At 44.9% G+C, this 25,069-nt stretch overlaps 1 protein-coding gene across 2 annotated transcripts; it reads right to left on the reverse strand.

The window, feature by feature from the left end:
* Window positions 1–1,207: 1,207 nt before the first annotated feature.
* Window positions 1,208–7,322, reverse strand: LOC124010931 (serine protease 23-like). Of its 2 annotated transcripts, none has more exons than XM_046323755.1 (2): window positions 6,460–7,322; window positions 1,208–3,685 (listed from the first exon to the last, which is right to left on the reverse strand). In XM_046323755.1, exon 2 carries the CDS (start codon window positions 3,666–3,668, stop codon window positions 2,496–2,498), a length of 1,173 nt encoding a protein of 390 aa, XP_046179711.1. In that variant the 5' UTR covers window positions 3,669–3,685; window positions 6,460–7,322; the 3' UTR covers window positions 1,208–2,495. The 2 variants fall into 2 exon arrangements, with proteins under 2 accessions (XP_046179711.1, XP_046179710.1); XM_046323754.1 differs by having other exon boundaries at window positions 1,210–3,685; window positions 6,487–7,180.
* Between the last annotated feature and the right edge of the window lie 17,747 nt (window positions 7,323–25,069).

The following is a 25,069-nucleotide window of genomic DNA, read 5'->3' on the forward strand; positions in this document are numbered from 1 at the left end:
ATTGACCGGGAATACAGATGCATCTGTTGGCCACATACCTTAACGGTAGGGGTGTGGATCAGAAAACCAGTCACTATCTGGTGACCACCATTTGCCTCATGCTGCACAAGTTTCTGCATAATGTTGATCAGGCTGGTTATTGTGCCCTGTGAAATGTTGTCCCACTCCACTACAATGGCTATGTGAAGTTGCTGGACATTGGCAGGACCTGGAACATGCTGTCATACACGTTACTCCTGAGCACCTCAAACATGCTCAATGGGTGACATGTCTGGTAAGTATGCAGGTCATGGAAGAACCAAGACATTTTCAGCTTCCAGGAATTTTTAACAGATCCTTACATGGGGCCTAGCATTAAAATGCTGAAACATGAGGTGATGGCGGCAGATGAATGGCATGACAATGGGCCTCAAGATCGTCACGGATTAAAATGGCTAGCGATAAAACACAATTGTGTAGCTAATGCCTGCCCATACCATAACCCGACCACCACCATGGGTCACTCTGAACATTGACGTCTGTAAACGGCTCGCCCACACAACCCAAAACATTGTCTGCCATCTGCCCGGTACAGTTGAAACCGGGATTAATTCCTGAAGAGCCCACTTCTCCAGCATGTCAGTGAGCGTTTGCCTGCTGAAGTCAGGTGAGGACAAAGCACGTAAATGAGCTTCCCGCAGACGGTTTCTGATAGTTTGTTCAGAGATTTTTTGGTTGTGTAAACTCAGTTTGATCAACTGTCCGGGTGGCAGACGATCCCTCAGCTGAAGAAGTCGGATGTGGTGGTCCTGGGCTGGCGTGGTTACACGTGGTCTGCGGTTGTGAGGCTGGTTGGACGTACTGCCAAATTCTCTAAAACAACTTTGGAGGCAGCTTATAGTAGAGTAATGAACATTTGATTTTCTGGCAACTTTGGTAGACCTTCCTGCAGTCAGCATGCTAATTGCATGCTTCCTCAAATCTTGAGACATCTGTGGGATTGTGTTGTTTGACAACTGCACATTTTAGTGGCCTCTTATTGTCCCGAGCACAAGGTGGACCTGTGTAATGTTCATGTTTAAATCAGCTGTAAGGTGGATGGCTAATCTTGGCAAAGGAGAAATGCTAACAGGGATGTAAAGAAATTTGTGCACAAAAATGAACATTTCTGCGATCTTTTATTTCAGCTCATGAAACTTGGGATCAACACTTTACATTTTGGGTTTATATTTTTGTTCAGTATATATATAAAGAGACACTGGCATCATGCATCCTAAATATATTTGTATACTTACCACAAGAGGGAACTCTAACTCCACTTCTGAAAAGTGGATTCCATTTTACAGAAGCAAGCCATTCTTTGTATACCTGCTGGTTTCCATAACACAATAACTCGGACAAGCAATCATGATAGAAATCTCAGTTTATTAAAATAGATAGGCATTTTCAAAAAATAAAATTATTACCAACATTGATTTTCCTGCCCCCCCCATATGCTCAAAAGCAAGTTGAATATGCTGCAGGCATTCAGAGTAAGAAACCCCCTCCTAGGTTTTTAAGAATGTATTTGATTGATTTCACCATCTATACCTTTGAGCCTTTTTGACATGTTTGGTGTATTGAGGCTCAATATGTTTTCAGTGTGGCTAGGTACGTCTCTGGATCATTGGGGGAAAGTATGCCTTTTAACAAGCGTCTTTCTAAACAATGACAAGTTCCTGTACTCTCCAAAACCGTTCACATCCTTCAAGACATTACCTAAACAAATAAACCGTCCCGTCACCACATCTATGTAAATTCAACTACCCACACACACATTTAATCCTAAGTGTTGAAAAGCATGCGGTCGCGGTATTATAGAGTACAATGGGAGAGCATGATATATATAAAGAAAATCAGTCCAGTATTTCCCTCCATTGGCTAAAGCGAGTCAGTACATTGTAGAAAATGAACGGCTGCTACCACAGTTATAAAACAGGAGAGAAGGGGAGCACGCAAGGAAAGGATCAGTGTTATTCTTTTCCCTCTAATAAAAGTGGTTCTGTTTAATACAGTGGAAATATCGACTCAGTGTTGTGAAGCTGACCATAAGGAAAAGTGCATTAAAAGCTGCTGTGATGATAGCAGATGTGTTAGAAAGGAGGCATAGACCCCGAAAAAAGGAGCTAGTTAAGTCTGAGACAGAAAACATTTACATTCACTGAGGGAACTGAGTTTGATCCAAAGGGACATTCCTGCACTTTCCAGAGTAAGGGACAGTCACAGTGGTTCACGACTTTCCAAGGAAAACATGTTATGGCGCATGAAGGTTTAGCAGTCCTGTTTTCTTAGATAGTATTGAAGACTTTAAATATTTATTAGGTTTAAATCCAGTTTCACTCTTGCCCGTTATAGAATGAGTTGAGGAGTAATTTCCTCTACATCTCCTTTAAGGGATTTTGTGCTTACTTTAATCACTTTTCAGTCATGAGCTTCATAGCCTCCATCTTCTCTTAGTTCATCACCCCTCCCCTCCCTCAGTCCTGGATACAGTCCACTCGGTTCCCATGCACCCAGTAACAGATCTGGGCAAACTTCAGCGGGGTGAATCTCACAGCCACGTTGTAGTCTCGGTTCTCCCCGTCAATCTCCAGCCACTGGTGTCCAGAGAAGATGCCAATGACTTTCCTCTCCCACCGTTCCAGAGCCGTGTCCCACACGCGGCCGTACACCCCCGAGCCGCTGGCCCCCGGCCGGGCATCACAATGCTGGTAGATCAGGTCATTAGACTCATCCTCCACAGGACAGAAGCGGTAGACCAGCTCCCCAGGCCTGTCACTGTCAAACCCAGAGAAGTGGATGCGTTTCCCTGCCAGGTCGTCAGAGGAAGGAGCCACAGACAGACGCATGAAGGGCCTGCGGTGGGGCCAGCGCAGTTCCAGGAGGGCGTAGTCAAAGTCCATGCTGACCTCCTGGGGGCCCTGGATCCAGCCTTTGGGGACACGAGTGCTTTTGACCCGGACCCAGCGCACCAGGGGTATCTTGGTGGGGGTCTGACTGGGCTTGGTGCCGTTGATGTACGGAGGAGTTAGGAAGCCCACCCTCAGTTTACGGGCTCCCTTGACGTAATCCTTCCCATCATGCACGCAGTGGGCAGCGGTCAGAACGTGGCGTTGAGACACCAGGACCCCGGTGCAGCCGGTGGAGATCCTCACGGCTGTGGAGAACGGGTAGTCCAACAGGAAGTGGTCACCGCGGATGTTGAAGCGCCCATCAGCCCCGTAAATCTGTCGTTTCTGACGCCTGTGCCGACTGGTAACTCTCCATCCTCTCGTTGGTGGTGGTTGAAGGGCAGGACTGATGGTTCCCTCATAATCATCCTCGTCCTCCACATCCATAGTGGTGAGGGTACGAGAACCATCCGCATAGAGCGTCTCGAAGGCCAGCTGCTCAGTCAGGTGCTCTCGCCTTCGCTCTTGCTCTCCCTTGTGGTAGCAGCTGGCGTTACAGTGAGTGGTGAAGTCCAATTGAGTCTGAGCACTGAAGAGAGAGCGGGAGAGGGGCAGGGGTACATGGGGCACCAGTGAAGGGAGGTGGACGGGATCTTGGTGAGGGAGGGCTCGGGATGACAGAGAGAGGGGGAGGAGGAGCGAGAGGAGCAGCATTGAGGTGGAGGGATGAGCCAGGCCAGAGTTTGGATGTGGAGACATGGTCGTTGATCAAAACACTGAAACGAAAAAACAGATACATTTTAGGTACATTGAACCACAATACACAAATACAATAAATAATGAATTCACTTATCCTTGAGGAATGGAATGGTAAAGATTAACGAGGGACGTCATGGACTTTGCGGAAACCCTGTTTGATTAATGTTTGATTAATTACCTTAAAAACAGGTAATCACTAATTAAACAAAACGGTGTGGAGATTAGAACACTGGCTTGTCTCCCTGATTTTAGTGAATCATTCACAAACACTCAAATTCCGAAATCCCCCATAAAATCAATCCACTCTCTCTGACAGGTGGATTCCAAATCCCCTCGCTCAGAGACTGTACACGTAGGATAAGTTAATGCAGGTTCATGTTGCAATGCAGGTCTAAATTTTCAATTATTTTAAGAGGTAACAACGCAGCTCTTGTTCCAGCCTATACTGTGGGCTATTCATAAAATGTGATTTTAAACCATGCTGCAAGGAATTAAAATGTCAGTTCTGCTGGAGGTTTGATATATTAGCCTTAGGAGAGGAACATCTGATTATGTACACAAGATAAGTATAGATGGAAAGTAGGTGTTGGGGCACACATTGGATATCAGTCGTGGTGGAAAATATGACACATGCATATGTTTATTTTTTATCCCCAATTGGTAGTTACAGTCTTGTCTCATCGCTGCAACTCTGGTACGGACTCAGGAGAGGCAAAGACCGAGAGCAGTGTGTCCTCCGAAACACAACCAAAACAATCTGCACTGCTTCTTGACACAATGCCCACTTAACCCAGAAGCACCAATGTGCCAGAAGAAACGCCGTACACCTGGTGACCGTGTCAGCATGCACTGCACCCAGTCCGCCACAGGAGTCACTAGTGCACAATGGGACAAGGACATCCCTGCCGGCAAAACCCTCCCATAACCCAGACAACGCTGGGCCAACTGTGCGCCGCACCATGGTTCTCCTGGTCGCGGCCGGCTGCGACAGAGCCTGGACTCGAACCCAGAACCTCTAGTGGCATAGCTAGTGCCTTAGACCACTGCACCACTCGGGAGGCACACCTTGTATCATTAAGTTTTTAATCTTGGTCACTGTGCTGTGTATGTGTGGGAAGGACTGAAGGGGACTTTATCACGGCTTTTTCAGCAGAAAGAAAAGTGTCTCAAATCATATTTATGATAAGGCTCTGGGGCAAAGTGGTGTCTGCCATCAAACATGAACTAACTTTCTATGTATGAGCGTGCTTGGCAGGCTCAGAGGGACTAGGGGAACTCGATAGGTCTGAAAATGATGGACCCTTGGGCTCTAGTGGCCTAGAAGAGAGCAGGTGTCTAAAAGTGAAACAAGACAAGTTGAGGCATAGACGTACGGACCGGATTTGCCACACAAAGAGAGATTCCCGCCACACAACTGGATTCTATATCATAGTGTAGCCAGAGAAGATTAAGTTACTCAAAGGTGCTCATGTTTAAACTACACTGCTATGCATTCAGAAACAACTACACCCGTCTCTATCAGCAGTCATTACATCCTGGCCTCTGATCCCATCCACATGAAACATCTACATTTCGCCATCTTTAATTGGGTTCCATTCAATTTGCACTGACATTATTACAAACACATTGTCAGAGTACTTAACATGTGTCCACATCTAAATGTATTTTAAGAAGGCTTGGGGTAGCAGGGCTCTTAATGTCTGTATAGACTGGGCCATTTATAATGTCCATGGTCTGAGACAGACTAGCTTTAATTGGGGAAAGGGGATAGTGTGTTGAGACGAACCACACATATAACCACACTAACCTAAAATAAAGAAGCATTTGATGAAGGACACAAAATAATCAACAACATAGTTCAAGAAAATTGTCCAAAAGTTGTGGAGGGGTGAGTTTGGTTTGGGTGACCCTCCATTTTATGTCCCAAAGTGCACAGCAGTAAATTGATCCCCACATTAGAAAGATCCTCCAGCTCTAACATATTGTAGAGCCAATCAGTGCCTAACAGCCTTTTGGAATCCTCTCTTAAACAAGACACTGGACCTCAACTCATTTTGTCAACACTTTCCATCAGATTAATGTCAAATGCACTTCAATTGCAGTCAATTTCATTTGGAAAGGCAATATAAATTGAAAAATCACTCCCATTTCCACATGGATCCCATTTCTGACAACTGAAGGTTATAGCCCACTGATAGATGCTGAGGGGGTTTTAACAAGCACCAATACACCGACTGTATATAAGCTACAAAGGCACACAAACATTCCAGTAATGGACCTCTGTACACCTGAAACCTGTCAGCATTCTACAGCTCACCTTTGACCCTTAAGTGAAGACTCTGAAAACAGCCTGCTACCCAGGGCCCGAGATTTGTCCTGAAAACCCCCCCACTGGGTCTTTTGTCTTTCACCAAAACCATGAGTGAAGGTAGTATTGTCCCATGTCCACTCCGTGGGTTGTTGTCAGACCCCAAAGAGAACAGATGATGTGTACCTTGCTCTGTCACTATTGAGACGCACCAGTACAGAGGAATAGTGCTGGGAGGCAGTATACTCAACTTACTGAAAAAGTCAGTGGGGCTGGGGGAAAAGGTAGGCTTTGGCTTAAGTTAATGTTTAGCAATGCAACATTCACTTAGAGTAAGTAGTAGGTCTATCCAGTGGAGCAACATGAGTTACTTTGTAACAGATTTCCCAGGCAAAAAAAGTAACCTTACAATGTGGCCTCTTGGTAACAAACCAGGTATAATTATATTCAAAATAATGATTAACAAATTATTAGGCTACTTACAATGGGTAAGACAAATGCACAATGTACCTTTTTGTTAAACAGAGTCGGTGTTTAAATCCTATTCCCGTTTTCGCCCCCTTCAAAACTACCGGGCATCTCGATTCTCCTGATTTCTCCCATCTCTTCCGTGTGACAGGTATCCCTCTCTCTTCACAGTCCCGCAGAGAGATAGTCGCCACTTTAATAACGTCTCCAAATCAATTCGGTCCAAGCCAAGTTGATCGATGAGAGTCAACTACAGGCTTGTGTTCCTACTCAATGTGACTATCCGTCCCTGGGAGTCGCTTAAACGGCTGCTCGGTTCAAAGGCGCTTACAAATAACTGAAAATGTTACTGACAAGACATTTAGAGGCGCTCTCCCTCACGGTCCTAGCGCCCCTGTTGTATACAAAAGCCGTAGCATGTCTCAGCTGGATAAGAATGTGCTTTTAGGATGGGGACTAGGGGAGCACATATCTGAAACATTTTGAAGCCCTCAGTTCAAGATCAGTGTGTCCTTCAGCTGCAAAAAAACTCCCAAGTGACACAGTAACTTTTCTCCTCTCCGGAGTAGACTTTGGCACAGGGGTTGGGAGTGAATCAAATGTGAAAAGCCTAAAGCTATATCAAATGTCACCTGCCAATTAGAGTCGAATAGATGCTGAAAAACACAAATTGCCACAGGCTCTTAGAATAATGTGTCCCTGCAGACACGTGCACTACCTTTGCCGATCACATGCACCTTTGCCATTCCAAAGTGCCCGGTATAAATCGCCCCAAAATTGTCTTATTTGCTACATTTCTTTGTCATTGTTGTTAAAAACCTATGGCCACAAATCGTCAAGTTCTCCACCCCACCCGGACGGTTGGTTGCGCCTATTAAGCTGCTTGTACGGAGCTCGGTACCCAAACATGAGAGATGCTGCCACCGGTCGAGTGTGTGTAGCTAGCAACCTAGTTTAAATATAAACCACTGCCACAATAGCATAATAACATTTGTTTAATACTTGATGACAGTTGATTTAGCCTACATCATAATAATCATCAATATTTGGTCTGGTTGGCTGATATGCGCAGCAGAGAGGCGGAAAGAGAGCTAGGTAAATAAATCACAATCATTCAAATAAATCAAACTAGCTAACTAGTATATTTAAATCAATCATCAACGACCAGCTGATAGTCCATCCTCTTTTCCGATGTCTTTTCGAGGGACTGAAACTAGCTTGCTTACAATTTGTGATGATGAGTGTGTGTGTTGTTGTGTTGTGTTGTGTGGCGAGGACGCGCAAGGCAAGTCTCTCCACGTATGCGCACTGACCCCAGCCAATTCGTGCGCAATCATGGTTTCATTGTGTCAATTGTTTGTAAATGTTCATCAATTCCCGATATATAGCCAATCACATATATACACTACATGACCAAAAGTATGTGGACACCTGCTCCTTGAACATCTCATTCCAAAATCATGGGCATTAATATGGATTTGGTCCCCCCTTTGCTGCTAAAACAGCCTCCACTCTTCTGGGAAGGCTTTCCACTAGATGTTGGAACATTGCTGTGGGGACTTGCTTCCATTCATCGAGAACAGCATTAGTGAGGTCGGGTACTGATGTTGGGTGATTAGGCCTGGCTTGCAGGCGGCATTACAATTCATCCCATTCACTGTCTTCTTTGTAAGCAACTCCAGTGTAGATATGTTTTAGGTTATTGTCCTGCTGAAAGGTGAATTCATCTCCCAGTGTCTGGTGGAAAGCAGACTGAACTAGGTTTTCCTCTAGGATTTTGCTTTTGCTTAGCTCCATCCTGGTTCTTTTCATCGTGAAAAACTCCCCAGTCTTTTTTTATCCTGAAAAACTCCCTTGTCCTTAACAATTACAAACATACCCATAACATGATGCAGCCACCACTATGCTTGAAAATATGGAGAGTGGTACTCAGTAATTGTAATAGTAAATCATTGAAAATAAGATTTCTTTCATAACTGACTTGCCTAGTTAAATAAAGTTTAAATTAAAAAAATCTAATGTATTGGATTTTCCCCAAACATAACACTTTGTTTTCAGGACAAAAACTGAATTGCTTTGCCACATTGTTTTAAGTGTTACTTTAGTGCCTTGTTGCAAACAATAATATTTTGGAATATTTTTATTCTGTACAGGCTACCTTCTTTTCACTCTGTCATTCAGGTTAGTATTGTGGAGTAAGTACAATGTTGTTGAGCCATCCTCAGTTTTCTCCTATCACATCCACTGAAATAATGATGATTTGAATGAACTGAGAAACTTATCCTTATTTTAGATTTGTGTTTTCTCTTTAAAAACGAAACATAGTATGGCAAAAACATATGCCATACTATGTTTCGCCATTTTGTAACTGTTTTAAAGTCACCATTGGCCTCATGGTAAAATCCCTGAGCGGTTCCTTCCTCTCCAGCAACTGAGTTAGCGTGGACGCCTGTATCTTTGTAGTGACTGGGTGTATTGATACACCATCCAAAGTGTAATTGTCATGCAGGTGAAAGAGGACCCAAAAGCGACTTAACAGAAACAGAGTTTATTTAAGTCCAAACAGGGAATAACAGAAATCCTCTAGTCTGTAGAGGGGAATAACTGGAGAAGCGGCCACAGACTGCAGGTCGCTTCGGGTAGGCGCAGGCCGTAGTTGACAGAGACACCTGCTCACACGCAGCATCTGATGAAGGCAAAAAACACGACAGGACAGGGCGAAACACAATCACAGCACGGTGAATACTAAACAAGGAACCGACGGGACAGGAACGGAACACAAAGGAATAAATAGGGACTCTAATCAGGGGAAAGGATCGGGAACAGGTGTGGGAAGACTAAATGATGATTAGGGGAATAGGAACAGCTGGGAGCAGGAACGGAACGATAGAGAGAAGAGAGAGCGAGAGAGTGAGAGAGGGAGGGGGAGAGAGGGGATAGAAGGAGGGAAAGAACCAAATAAGACCAGCAGAGGGAAACGAATAGAATGGGGAGCACAGGGACAAGACATGATAATAAATGACAAACATGACAGTACCCCCACTCACCGAGCGCCTCCTGGCGCACTCGAGGAGGAATCCTGGCGGCAACGGAGGAAATCATCGATGAGTGAACGGTCCAGCACGTCCCGAGACGGAACCCAACTCCTCTCCTCAGGACCGTAACCCTCCCAATCCACTAAGTATTGGAGACCCCGTCCCCGAGAACGCATGTCCATGATCTTATGTACCTTGTAAATAGGTGCACTCTCGACAAGGACGGGAGGGGGGGAGGGAAGACGAACGGGGGTGCGAAGAAAGGGCTTAACACAGGAGACATGGAAGACAGGATGGACGCGACGAAGATGTCGCGGAAGAAGCAGTCGCACAGCGACAGGATTGACGACCTGGGAGACACGGAACGGACCAATGAACCGCGGAGTCAACTTACGAGAAGCTGTCGTAAGAGGAAGGTTGCGAGTGGAAAGCCACACTCTCTGGCCGCAACAATACCTTGGACTCTTAATCCTGCGTTTATTGGCGGCTCTCACAGTCTTCCCCGCAGACAAAGGCAGACCGGTAATGAAGTCTAAGGCGATGTGAGACCATGGTCGAGAAGGAATGGGGGGCGGTCTGAGACGACCGGCAGGAGGAGAGTTACCCGACTTAGTCTGCGCGCAGTCCGAACAAGCAGCCACGAAACGGCGCGTGTCACGCTCCTGAGTCGGCCACCAAAAGCGCTGGCGAATAGACGCAAGAGTGCCTCGAACACCGGGATGACCAGCTAACTTGGCAGAGTGAGCCCACTGAAGAACAGCCAGACGAGTGGAAACAGGAACGAAAAGGAGGTTACTAGGACAAGCGCGCGGCGACGCAGTGTGCGTGAGTGCTTGCTTAACCTGTCTTTCAATTCCCCAGACTGTTAACCCGACAACACGCCCATAAGGAAGAATCCCCTCGGGATCAGTAGAAGCCACCGAAGAACTAAACAGACGGGATAAGGCATCAGGCTTGGTGTTCTTGCTACCCGGACGGTAAGAAATCACAAACTCGAAACGAGCGAAAAACAACGCCCAACGAGCTTGACGGGCATTAAGTCGTTTGGCAGAACGGATGTACTCAAGGTTCTTATGGTCTGTCCAAACGACAAAAGGAACGGTCGCCCCCTCCAACCACTGTCGCCATTCGCCTAGGGCTAAGCGGATGGCGAGCAGTTCACGGTTACCCACATCATAGTTGCGCTCAGATGGCGACAGGCGATGAGAAAAATAAGCGCAAGGATGAACCTTATCGTCAGACTGGAAGCGCTGGGATAGAATGGCTCCCACGCCTACCTCTGAAGCGTCAACCTCGACAATGAATTGTCTAGTGACGTCAGGAGTAACGAGGATAGGAGCGGACGTAAAACGTTCTTTTAGAAGATCAAAAGCTCCCTGGGCGGAACCGGACCACTTAAAACACGTCTTGACAGAAGTAAGAGCTGTGAGAGGGGCAGCAACTTGACCGAAATTACGAATGAAACGCCGATAGAAATTAGCGAAACCTAAAAAGCGCTGCAACTCGACACGTGACCTTGGAACGGGCCAATCACTGACAGCTTGGACCTTAGCGGAATCCATCTGAATGCCTTCAGCGGAAATAACGGAACCGAGAAAAGTAACGGAGGAGACATGAAAAGAGCACTTCTCAGCCTTTACGTAGAGACAATTCTCTAAAAGGCGCTGTAGAACACGTCGAACGTGCTGAACATGAATCTCGAGTGACGGAGAAAAAATCAGGATATCGTCAAGATAGACAAAAACAAAGATGTTCAGCATGTCTCTCAGAACATCATTAACTAATGCCTGAAAAACAGCTGGCGCATTGGCGAGACCGAACGGCAGAACCCGGTACTCAAAATGCCCTAACGGAGTGTTAAACGCCGTTTTCCACTCGTCCCCCTCTCTGATGCGCACGAGATGGTAAGCGTTACGAAGGTCCAACTTAGTAAAGCACCTGGCTCCCTGCAGAATCTCGAAGGCTGATGACATAAGGGGAAGCGGATAACGATTCTTAACCGTTATGTCATTCAGCCCTCGATAATCCACGCAGGGGCGCAGAGTACCGTCCTTCTTCTTAACAAAAAGAACCCCGCCCCGGCCGGAGAGGAAGAAGGCACTATGGTACCGGCGTCAAGAGACACAGATAAATAATCCTCGAGAGCCTTACGTTCGGGAGCCGACAGAGAGTATAGTCTACCTCGAGGAGGAGTGGTCCCCGGAAGGAGATCAATACTACAATCATACGACCGGTGAGGAGGAAGGGAGTTGGCTCGGGACCGACTGAAGACCGTGCGCAGATCATGATATTCCTCCGGCACTCCTGTCAAATCGCCAGGTTCCTCCTGAGAAGTAGGGACAGAAGAAACGGGAGGGATGGCAGACATTAAACACTTCACATGACAAGAAACGTTCCAGGATAGGATAGAATTACTAGACCAATTAATAGAAGGATTATGACATACTAGCCAGGGATGACCCAAAACAACAGGTGTAAACGGTGAACGGAAAATCAAAAAAGAAATAGTCTCACTGTGGTTACCAGATACTGTGAGAGTTAAAGGTAGTGTCTCAAATTTGATACTGGGAAGATGACTACCATCTAAGGCAAACATGGGCGTAGGCTTGTCTAACGGTCTGAAAGGAATGTTATGTTTCCGAACCCATGCTTCGTCCATGAAACAACCCTCAGCCCCAGAGTCAATCAAGGCACTGCATGTAGCACCCGAACCGGTCCAGCGTAGATGGACCGACATAGTAGTACAAGATCTAGATGAAGAGACCTGAGTAGTAGCGCTCACCAGTAGCCCTCCGCTTACTGATGGGCTCTGGCCTCTTACTGGACATGAATTAACAAAATGTCCAGCAACTCCGCAATAGAGGCACAGGCGGTTGGTGATCCTCCGTTCCCTCTCCTTAGTCGAGATGCGAATCCCTCCCAGCTGCATGGGCTCAGACTCTGAGCCAGAGGAGGGAGATGGTTGCGATGCGGAGCAGGGAAACACCGTTGATGCGAGCTCTCTTCCACGAGCCCGGTGACGAAGATCTACCCGTCGTTCTATGCGGATGGCGAGAGCAATCAAAGAGTCCACATCTGAAGGAACCTCCCGGGAGAGAATCTCATCCTTAACCACTGCGTGGAGTCCCTCCAGAAAACGAGCGAGCAGCGCCGGCTCGTTCCACTCACTAGAGGCAGCAAGAGTGCGAAACTCAATAGAATAATCCGTTATGGACCGTTCACCTTGGCATAAGGAAGCCAGGGCCCTAGAAGCCTCCCTACCAAAAACTGAACGGTCAAAAACCCGAATCATCTCCTCTTTAAAGTTCTGGAACTTGTTAGAGCAATCAGCCCTTGCCTCCCAGATAGCTGTGCCCCATTCTCGAGCCCGGCCAGTAAGGAGTGAAATGACGTAAGCAACCCGAGCTCTCTCTCTAGAGTATGTGTTGGGTTGGAGAGAGAACACAATCTCACACTGCGTGAGAAAGGAGCGGCACTCAGTGGGCTGCCCGGAGTAGCAAGGTGGGTTATTAACCCTAGGTTCTGGAGGCTCGGCAGGCCAGGAAGTAACAGGTGGCACGAGACGTAGACTCTGGAACTGTCCAGAGAGGTCGGAAACCTGAGCGGCCAGGTTCTCCACGGCATGGCGAGCAGCAGACAATTCCTGCTCGTGTCTGCCGAGCATGGCTCCTTGGATCTTGACGGCAGTGTAACGAGCGTCTGAAGTCGCTGGGTCCATTCCTTGGTCGGTTCCTTCTGTCATGCAGGTGAAAGAGGACCCAAAAGCGACTTAACAGAAACAGAGTTTATTTAAGTCCAAACAGGGAATAACAGAAATCCTCTAGTCTGTAGAGGGGAATAACTGGAGAAGCGGCCACAGACTGCAGGTCACTTCGGGTAGGCGCAGGCCGTAGTTGACAGAGACACCTGCTCACACGCAGCATCTGATGAAGGCAAAAAACACGACAGGACAGGGCGAAACACAATCACAGCACGGTGAATACTAAACAAGGAACCGACGGGACAGGAACGGAACACAAAGGAATAAATAGGGACTCTAATCAGGGGAAAGGATCGGGAACAGGTGTGGGAAGACTAAATGATGATTAGGGGAATAGGAACAGCTGGGAGCAGGAACGGAACGATAGAGAGAAGAGAGAGCGAGAGAGTGAGAGAGGGAGGGGGAGAGAGAGGGATAGAAGGAGGGAAAGAACCAAATAAGACCAGCAGAGGGAAACGAATAGAATGGGGAGCACAGGGACAAGACATGATAATAAATGACAAACATGACAGTAATTAATAACTTCATCAAGCTCATCAAGCATGTCTGCTTATTTAGTCTTTCCATAAAAAAGGGTTGAAAACTTATTGACTCAAGACATTTCAGTTTTTAATTTTTTATTAATTTGTAAACATTTCAAAAACATATATTTCCACTTGGACATTATGGGGGTGTGTAGACAGTTTGAAGTCTATAACTTTGTAAATATAATTGAATTGTGCATTTATCACCATCATCATCAGCGCTTTGTAAATCAATTCAACCACCATGTACACCTCTACCTTCCTGCTGCCTGCTACTAGGTCCCTATTTGACATGTTGCATAAATAAATAGGCCTGTGATCAAAAATGTTCATTTTTTTGGTGTGAGAGGCGTTTGGTGTGTTATGAATTTCAAGATATGAATTTATGAAAGTAATGTTTATTTTTTTAAGCTGGGGGGTGCCCTTTTTTCATTTTGAGCACACAGAAAAAGGTCTGTGCAAGGCACTGAGCTGCTGACATTTGCCAAAAAAGCAAAAGACATGGACTTACTAAGCAGGCTATAATGTAGGCTACTACAGTATTTAAAATCAAATCAAGCTTTATTTATATAGCACATTTCAAACAAAACAATAAAAACATAACATTTTACTACACACCAAACATCGGAGTATAAAAACCAAAAGAAGAATAAAACCTGAAAGACTAAAAAGCACCCTAAGGAAAAGCACAGCTAAAAAGGGGTATTTGAAGAGCCCTTTTAAATATTTCCACAGTTTTGGCTCCCCTCAGCTTCTCTAGCAGGCTGTTCTAAAGGCTCCCTCTCCATGCCTCTTGGTCCTAGGCTTTGGAATCGTTCAAAGGCCAGTGTCAGAGGACCTGAGGGACCTACTGGGTACATAACTTAAAAGCATGTCTGACATGTATTGGGGTGAACAATCCTAGATTGATTTTAAGGCAAATATATGGGGGGCTGCACTGCATCCCTACAGATCCTGGTTCGATACCGGGCTGTGTCGCATGAGGCGACACAAAATTGTCTAGGGTTTGACTGGCAGTGATGTCCTTGTCCCATCTCGCTCTTGCAACTCCCGTGGCGGGCCGGGCGCATGCACCCTGACACGGTCGCCAGGTGTACAGTGTTTCCTCTGACACATTGGTGTGGCTGGCTTCCGGGTTAAGCTTGCAGTGAGGCATTGCAGGGTTGTGTTTGGGAGGACGCATGGATCTCGACCTTTGCCTCTCCTGAGTCCGTATGGGAGTTCCAGCGATAGGACAAGACTGTAACTACCAATTGGGGAGAAAAAAGGGTGGGAAAAATGAAAAAATAAATTCAAAAAGAAACAACTAATAATAAAAAACAGATGAATATTAAAATGTATTTTTAAACCCACAGGAAGCCAGTGCGGTTTCCAGTGGTCCATGTGGATTATCCCGGACTCAGAACAAAACACACTACTTAAGGTATGGGTGGCAATGGCTGCCATTAAACTTCTCCATCCGCGACATTTTCCATCATATACTGTAGGATTTGATGAAACACCGGAACGAAGACACATCCATCGTTATTACTGGATCGAGTGATTATAGCCCACAGGCAGGCAGAGGAATTCCTGAGATGTCGGAGCATCTTGTGGCGGTGGTCTTCATTGTTCATCCATTCCCTGCCCACATCCCATTCAGATTTACCCACTGACCTTGATCTTTTTGGGGGTATCATCAGGCCCTATGTGAACGTGTGGGAGATTGAACAGTTCACTGGCGCTGAAACACAGGTCTCACTCACAGGCCACGGCACTTTCTGGAATGCTGTGGAATCTACCAGCAAGGACACAAGTCAAGCTCTCTCAACACAATGTGTCTGCTGTTGTCCTCAAGTGGGTGTGCACGCATCCTAACTGTGAATCTCACACATACCTAGCAAAAGTTTACACTTTGACCTCTTATCCCCCTGCCTTAAACTATTTTGGTATGGTTCAGCACTAGGGCCCTGTGTTTTGGTTAATTGTGTTACATGACCTGGATTTGAACCTTTATTTCAAGATTTTTCATCATACTTTCCCTATTTATTTTCATGTCAGATGGTCCAGCACCATCCTCAGACAATTGCTTTCATTTGGTCTAATTTTCATTTCTGGAAAGGCTTAAAATAAAGGTTTAAATCCAGGTCAATCACAGGGACCAACCCCATCACAGCTTGCCTAATGCCTCCAGGAGCTGGAATATGAGATAGATTCATGAGTTTTTCACATTAACAAGCGACCAGCAGTCTGTGTTGGTAATACAGTGGATTCGAAAAGTATTCAGACCCCTTGACTTTTTCCACATTTTGTTACATAAAGCTTTATTCTAAAATGTATTTAATTGTTTACCCCCCTCATAAATCTACAAACAATACCCCATACTGGCAAAGCAAATTTTTTTTTTGACATTTTTGCACATTTTTACATAAAAAAATATACATTATTTATCACATTACAAAAGTAAACTCTTTATTCAGTACTTTGTTGAAGCACTTTTGGCAGCGATTCCAGACTCGAGTCTTCTTGGGTATGATGCTACAAGCTCGGCACACCTGTATTCGGAGAGTTTCTCCCATTCTTCTCTGCAGATCATCTCAAGCTCTGTCAGGTTGGATGGGGAGCGTTGCTGCACAGCTATTTTCAGACCTCTCCAGAGATGTTTGATTGAGTTCAAGTCTGGGCTCTGGCTGGGCCGCTCAAGCACATTCAGAGACTTGTTACAAAGCTACTCCTGCATTTACAAAAATATATATACAAATCTGTTGTCGCTTTGTCATTGTGGGGGTATTATGTGTAGATTGATGAGGAAAGACAAACATTTAATCCATTTTAGAATAAGGCTGTAACGTAACAAAATGTGGGAAAAAAATCAAGGGATCTGAATACTTTCTGAATGCAACCATCTTCTCCTCCATAACTCCAGGGATATGTTGAGATAATGGGACATTGAGTCCAAAGTTATGGTCAATTACAGGAATTTGCCTGGCAATAGAAGCCACATTAAACTGGAGGGGTCTTATATCATGTTGGTAGGAACAGCCCAGAAGGTGTAAATGTGTCAAGCTGCAGCCAAGCCGTCTCCACTGATGGTATCACTCTGACTTTGGGCAAACATGAACTGTGTCACAGCAGGAGAGTTAGCAAGGAGAGAAAGATTTCCTCTGCGTGTGTTTGGCATCAAAACTACTAAGATTCCTAATCTCCTTTTTATAGTTCCTTGTCTAGATTGCCCTCTCACACACTCACGCCTCTCTGGCATTGTCTCTACAATCATACATGTGATACAATATCGAACATCAACAGACCAATTTGAAGCATTCATCACATTTCAATGAGATTTGGGATTTTAGGAGGCCCTAATGAGATGCTGTAAAAACAAAATGATTCCGCAGGAGTCCGGTCTCCGGACTGTCTCCTGCCAGGAGTACAGTAGAACGGTTGTTCCTGGCCCGACCTGGGATTCACGCTTCACCCAGGAGAGAGAGACTCACAGGGAGGAGGGCGCTTTGTTAAAACGTTTCGGTCCAGTAAAATGTTGAAAACGTCTCCTTTTAAAGAGCACCGTCTCCACACACTGGTCCTGAAGGTTTAGTGGCCCCTCTCTCTTCCCCTCTTTCCCAGAACCATAGTAACTATTTCTGAGATGATTCAGTTGAACCAACAAAGCAGGCACCCCCCTTTCCCCCCACGGGACATGGCTGTCTTCATCATTTGTGTATGACCACTCTTCAGGGAGACTGTTATTAGTTTGTCAACCCAAGCCGGGAGAAAGGGGAATGTGAGATAGAAACACAGAGTATGAAAGTGTAACTATTATGTTAAAGCTGACAAGCGGTTACATTTGTGTTTGCCTAACGCCACTGTTTCAAGTTTCTTTAGGGTTTGCTAATATATCTTATTACTTATGGCAGTCAGAGTTTGAGGCAAAGCAGATTCAGCCGGGAGGAAACAGTAAAGATTCCAGATGAGTGAGTTCACGCTGGGTATGTGTGAAAAGGCATATCTCAAATTTCCATTGAAATGGTCTGCCATGCTAGACACAAGTCAAAGCCTGCATTTTCCATACTGTACAAACACCCTGCTCATACCCTATAAGCTATTCCTTACAGTCAAACAGAGATGAGTTCTAAAGGATTTGATGGAGATTACAGTAGCATAAGAGCCTTTTATGGTAAAGGTGATGTTCTCATTCAACGGGCATTGTAATCTATACCTTATGTCTCTCACAGGTAGGTTATAACCTCTGGCATGGTCAGTGTGCAGCTGGACACACACACTCCATTTGCCCATTTAGTTCCACCATGGTGGGCCCGGGGATCAGACCTTGTGTAATCACTTAGCTGACATGCAGGCCGGCCCCACGACAGTTCTCCAAGCAAACAGCGGTTATTAACAAGATCACAGGGGTTGTCTCTGTACTCTTTAATCCGATAATTCTTCCGATTCAAGCCAGTGATCTGGGCCTCACAATAGTAGAATGATCCTTTCATAACAACGGCCGCAAGTCTTGACCCCCTTACCGCCTGAGCCTGCTGTCACTAACAATTCTCAATGTCCTCCTTGGAATTCATAGCCTACAGAGTGTAACTATTTTAGAGTGCTGAGCTATGAACACAAATAACGCCCCCTTTCTGCACTCACTCTCCAGCACTCTAGTATTTTATGGTTCTCTTTAATCGTTCAGTTATATTTATAACTCCCCCTTCCTCCTTTTCTCGTCAAAGTCCTCCCCATGTGTCTGGTAGGCCACATAGTAGTTCTCTCCTTTTGTTTCCCTATCCCTTGTAAAAATCTGCCTCGGTCTGCGTTTCATCCATAATCATGAAGACCACAATGGCATTTTTTTCTAAATGCCTTTTATGTGGATTCTCATGAGTTATTATGTACAGTAGGACTATGTTTTTCACGTACAATTAACCTCTCATGTGATGCTATAATGTATGCCCTCAAATCCCTCTCCTTTTCTACCCACTTTGTTTCTGTCTCTCTCTCTCCCTGTCCTCCCTGGCTCCCTTTCTCTGTGTTGGGGTGGCAGGTAGCCTAGTGGTTAGAGCATTGGGCCAGTAATTGAAAGGTTGCTAGCTCAAATCCCTGAGCCGACAAGGTAAAAATCTGTCGTTCTGCCCCCGAACAAGGCAGCTAACCCACTGTTCCTAGGCTGTCATTGTAAATAAGAATATGTTCTTAACTGACTTGCCTAGTTAATAAAATAAACAATTCACTGTGTTTCCCCTGTACCTTTCCTCCCACTGGTCTCTGGTCCTCCTACAGGGTACATCTTCAGCCCTGCTTCCCCCTCTGTATGGGATATGAGAGTTTGAAAACTGTGTCCTGTCACTCCACACCAACCTCTAGCCCTAACAACCCTCATCTCCATGTTTGGACTGGAGCCATGGAAACTAGAGGGTGATCTAGCGATCTAGTCCAGTGAGATCAACCTGATCAGATCAAAGTCTGAATGGACAGAATCAATCTGGTTTTGCATATAAAGCCAGATGGAAGATTATTATAAATTTGCCTCACGGGGGGCACTACATGAGATCCTGAATTTGTTTTAAGAAGAAAGTGCACAGATAACTTGTTTATGGATCTCTCATCTTCCTAGAACCCTCTTAGAAGGGTTCTACCGAGAACCCTTTTATCTTTTAGGGGTTCCTCCTATAACCCTCTATGAACGGTTCCACCAGCCTTATTAGCATTTAAAATTCAACTCTTTATGACGTATATAACAAAGCCTTTCTTTGAGGGCCTAATTACATTTACATTACATTTACATTACATTACATTTACGTCATTTAGCAGACGCTCTTATCCAGAGCGACTTACAAATTGGTGCATTCACCTTATGACATCCAGTGGGACAGTCACTTAACAATAGTGCATCTAAAACTTAGGGGGGGGGTGGGGTGAGAGGGATTACTTAACCTATCCTAGGTATTCCTTAAAGAGGTGGGGTTTCAGGTGTCTCCGGAAGGTGGTGATTGACTCCGCTGTCCTGGCGTCGTGAGGGAGTTTGTTCCACCATTGGGGGGCCAGGGCAGCGAACAGTTTTGACTGGGCTGAGCGGGAGCTGTACTTCCTCAGTGGTAGGGAGGCGAGCAGGCCAGAGGTGGATGAACGCAGTGCCCTTGTTTGGGTGTAGGGCCTGATCAGAGCCTGGAGGTACTGAGGTGCCGTTCCCCTCACAGCTCCGTAGGCAAGCACCATGGTCTTGTAGCGGATGCGAGCTTCAACTGGAAGCCAGTGGAGAGAACGGAGCAGCGGGGTGACGTGAGAGAACTTGGGAAGGTTGAACACCAGACGGGCTGCGGCGTTCTGGATGAGTTGAAGGGGTTTAATGGCACAGGCAGGGAGCCCAGCCAACAGCGAGTTGCAGTAATCCAGACGGGAGATGACAAGTGCCTGGATTAGGACCTGCGCCGCTTCCTGTGTGAGGCAGGGTCGTACTCTGCGGATGTTGTAGAGCATGAACCTACAGGAACGGGCCACCGCCTTGATGTTAGTTGAGAACGACAGGGTGTTGTCCAGGATCACACCAAGGTTCTTGGCGCTCTGGGAGGAGGACACATTATACCCTTACACAGTGGTGTTAGGAAACTCATGCTTTACAGGCCAGATCAGGCTTGCAAAGGGATGTGTAATTCCAATTGGAATCCAGGCAGAGTGAGGACATCCACCAACTGGAACTTGAATAATGAGACTACCTATATCATCTAAACTGGAACACCCATCTCAGTAATGGGTGAAATACGTCCAACTACTAACAGATTGGAATCATTTTGAAAAATGTATGTTATCTTTGTGCAACATAAGATTATTCAACCAGTCAATGTACATGCAAAAACACAGATATTGAAACAAGCAATTCTGAAAATCAACCTGCAATAGAGCATACTGGAAAATATGATAATGATGGGCGTGGTTTTGAGTGTTTTACTCTACACAGAGTTAAAATGACACAATCACACAGAATTCTGGTTATTAACACCAACACTGGGATTATTTTACACCACTGAGTGTTAAATTAATTTAACTTCTGATTCAACACTAGAAATATTACACTGATGAAAAAAACATTGCCAATTTGCTGTGTACCACACAATACACTGCTGGTTCACTCATATTCCCTTTAATTATACTATTCTCTGCTCAATAAAATCACAGAAAATACTCATTTGAAAGACAGAAATCATGGCAAAGATGTCAACTATGTCTGTACTGTATATGTAAAATGATTACGGGAATAGCAGATAAATGCACAAATATTCACATATAGGAACATATTCTCACATATCTTTTTAGAGTTATCACTGATGTTAAAGTTTAAACACTGAGGTAAACACTAATACTCAGGTACTATTTAAAAGAAGAAAAACATTTACAATAAAAAAAGTTTATTCATACTCAAAAGGATTCTATGTAGAACCCTTCTTGTCTTTCAAAGAATCCTTCTTCCTTCACAAAGAATCATCAAAGAACCCTTCCTTCTAAACATGGTTCTTAGGATGTGAAAGGTTCTAAGTAGAACCCTTTGCCTCGTTACAACTTTGACTTCCAAAAAGGGTTCTTCAGATAAATGGTTCTTGGTAGAACCCTATACCTCCATAGACTAGGCAGCCGATAGTGGGTGCTAGATCTGCACTATCGTCTAGGATTGATATGCCCAGCCGGTAATACGCTCGTGTCCCCCGCGGACCGGATCGCACATAAAGCATCCTCCATTCAGGCTGCAAAGGCATAATTCTCCTCCTTAACTAGCATTAATGGTGGGCCGTCTGAAAAAAAACTGGAAAAATGTGTACTGTCTTAGTAATAAATAAAAAAATTACTACCATTTTTGGATTTTCAGACAACATAGGATGTTGCACACTGCGTTCAGCAAAATATGTGTAACATCATACTGTAAGTTGTCAGAAAATGGTGGTGGAACATTGTGTTATATTAAGACAGTACACATTTTTTTCCGAAGGCCCAACATTAAAGGGAAAAGGGGATAACCAAGTCAGTTGCACAACTGGATGCATTAAACTGAAGTGTGTCTTCAGCATTTAATCCAACCCCTCTGAGTTAAGGAGGAAAATGATGCCTTTGCAGCCTCTATGGAGGAAGCTTTAGTGTAGATCTAGCACCCACTATCAGCTGCCTAAGCTAATCCCTCCACAAAGAACCCTTTTGGAACCCTTTTTTCCTAGAAAGGTATGGTACTCACCTTTCTGGTAAAAGTAGTTATACGTTGCTGAGGTGTAGTCAATTTTGAGGACACAAGCTCAAGTACATAGTACAAATATTTACGAAAATATTGAAATATAATACATGATATAGTATTTTTCTTTAAATTACTGAAATGCCTTCTAAATATAGTAACAATCAAATTATAAATGACTTACTATAAGAGTTCATCTTTTATAACTGTAAAATAAATATGATCATATTTTGGCTCCATTTTGGCCCCATTTCATATAACTGACGACAGAGCATTGTCTGTCAAGTGTCTTCTGAGTGACTCAGAGACACAACTCGAATGTCTGCATACTCATTACAACTTCAGCTTTATAGATGGGGCTTTCTGCGACATTCACAGAGCTCTGTACAGTCCTGGCCAAAAGTTTGGAAAATGACACAAATATACATTTTTACAAAATCTGCTGCCTCAGTTTGTAGGATGGCAATTTGCATATACTCCAGAATTTTATAAAGAGTGGTCAGAGGAATTGCAATTAATTTCAAAGTCCCTCTTTGCCATGTAAATGAACTGAATCCCCAAAAACATTTCCACTGCATTTCAGCCATGCCACAAAAGGACCAGCTGACATCATGTCAGTGATTCTCTCGTTAACACAGGTGTGAGTGTTGACCAGGACAAGGCTGGAGATGACTCTGTCATGCTGATTGAGTTTGAATAACAGACTGGAAGCTTCAAAAGGAGGGTGGTGCTTGGAATCATTGTTCTTCCTCTGTCAATCATGGTTACCTGCAAGGAAACATGTGCCGTCATCATTGCTTTGCACAAAAAGGGCTTCACAGGCAAGGCTATTGCTGCCAGTAAGATTGCACCTAAATCAACCATTTATCGGATCATCAAGAACTTCAAGGAGAGCGGTTCAATTGTTGTGAAGAAGGCTTCAGGGCACCCAAGAAAGTCCAGCAAGCACCCGGACCGTCTCCTAAAGTTGATTCAGCTGGGGATTGGGGCACCACCAGTACAGAGCTTGCTCAGGATTGGCAGCAGGCAGGTGTGAGTGCATCTGCACGCACAGTGAGGCGAAGACTTTTGGAGGATGGCCTGGTGTCAAGAAGGGCAGCAAAGAAGCCAGACTGATATTCTGTAAAAGGTACAGGGATTGGACTCCTGAGGATTGGGGTAAAGTCATTTTCTCTGATGAATCCCCTTTCAGATTGTTTGGGGCATCCAGAAAAAAGCTTGTCCGGAGAAGACAAGGTGAGCGCTACCATCAGTCCTGTGTCATGCCAACAGTAAAGCATCCTGAGACCATTCGTGTGTGGGGTTGCTTCTCAGCCAAGGGAGTGGGCTCACTCACAATTTTGCCTAAGAACGCAGCCATGAATAAAGAATGGTACCAGCACATCCTCCGAGAGCAACTTCTTCCAACCATCCAGGAACAGTTTGGTGAGGAACAATGCCTTTTCCAGCATGATGGAGCACCTTGCCATAAAGCTAAAGTGATAACTAAGTGGCTCGGGGAACAAAGCATCGATTTTTTTGGGGTCCATGGTCAGAAAACTCCCCAGACCTTAATCCCATTGAGAACTTGTGGTCAACCCTCAAGAGGCGAGAGGACAAACAAAAACCCACAAATTCTGACAAACTCCAAGCATTGATTATGCAAGAATGTGCTGCCATCAGTCAGGATGTGTCCCAGAAGTTAATTGACAGCATGCCAGGGCGGATTGCAGAGGTCTTGAAAAAGAAGGGTCAACACTGCAAATATTGACTCTTTGCATCAACTTCATGTAATGGTCAATAAAAGCTTTTCACACTTATGAAATGCTTGTAATTATACTTCAGTATTCCATAGTAACATCTGACAAAAATATCTAAAGTCACTGAAGCAGCAAACTTTGTGAAAATTAATATTTGTGTCATTCTCAAAACTTTTGGCCACGACTGTACACCAAAATATCAGTGGGAACTGGTTCAGAACCACTCAAAGTCCCCTAAATAGGGCACATAACATCTGAGGTTTTAAAATCTGCAGCTTTAACGCCAATTAAACTAAATGAAGCTAAACTATGACAACATCTGCCATAGCTTGGCAATAAAATATGCTATGTTCCACAGCGCTAGCAGCTGTGTGCATAACACAGCACATTCCCCAATATAAACATTATTTTTCGTGTCACAGTAGCATCATTAAAAAAAAAACTACTACAGTTTTGCATAGCTCAGTGACACAAGAGTTTTGCTTCCTAAAAACAGGCTTTAAGCATGAGCTGCACTTATAGATGGACAATGTATAAAAACATAATCTGGTCTTTGAATCTTTCTGATTCATAGAATGATTTAGAAGGATGCTGGTATTTCATTTTCATGTGTGGGACTTCTGTCCCTTCCTAGGATGCCATGCCATTTGAATAACACAATTCCTCCTTTGTTTCCATGAACTGAATTAAAAATGAAATAGATAATTCTGGGGTATGTCTTCAAGGAATTCTGCCAAAGCATTCAACAAGCAGAGATTCAAGAAGTGGAGGCTCCTCCTCAGACGAAGAGGAGGACCATCCTACTGTAACAGAATAACTTTACATCCGTACCCTCGCCCATACCCGGGCGCGAACCAGGGACCTTCTGCACACATCGACAACAGTCACCCACGAAGCATCGTTACCCATCGCTCCACAAAAGCCACAGCCCTTGCAGAGCAAGGGGAACTACTACTTCAAGGTCTCAGAGCAAGTGACGTAACCAATTGAAACGCTATTTAGCGCGCACCGCTAACTAAGCTAGCCGTTTTACATCCGTTACACTACTCAATGAATCTCATAAAAATAAAAATAGTAAAACGTTATCCTTTTTAGATAAAACTATACAAAATATAGTCACACCACCAAATAACTGATTAAAACACACGGTTTTGCAATGGTCTACAGTAGCCTCAACAGCACTCTCTGGGGTAGCACCATGGTGTAGCCGGAAGACAGCTATTTTCCATCCTCCTCTGGGTACATTGACTTCAATACAAAACCTAGAAGGCTCATGGTTTTCACCCCCTTCCGTAGACTTAAACAGTAATTATGATGATTTCCGGAGGATGTCCTCCAACCTATCAGAGCTCTTGCAGCATGAACTGGGATGTTGCTCACCC

Source organism: Oncorhynchus gorbuscha, linkage group LG23 (genome assembly GCF_021184085.1).
Source record: "Oncorhynchus gorbuscha isolate QuinsamMale2020 ecotype Even-year linkage group LG23, OgorEven_v1.0, whole genome shotgun sequence".
In the NCBI taxonomy this organism is placed as follows: domain Eukaryota; kingdom Metazoa; phylum Chordata; class Actinopteri; order Salmoniformes; family Salmonidae; genus Oncorhynchus; species Oncorhynchus gorbuscha.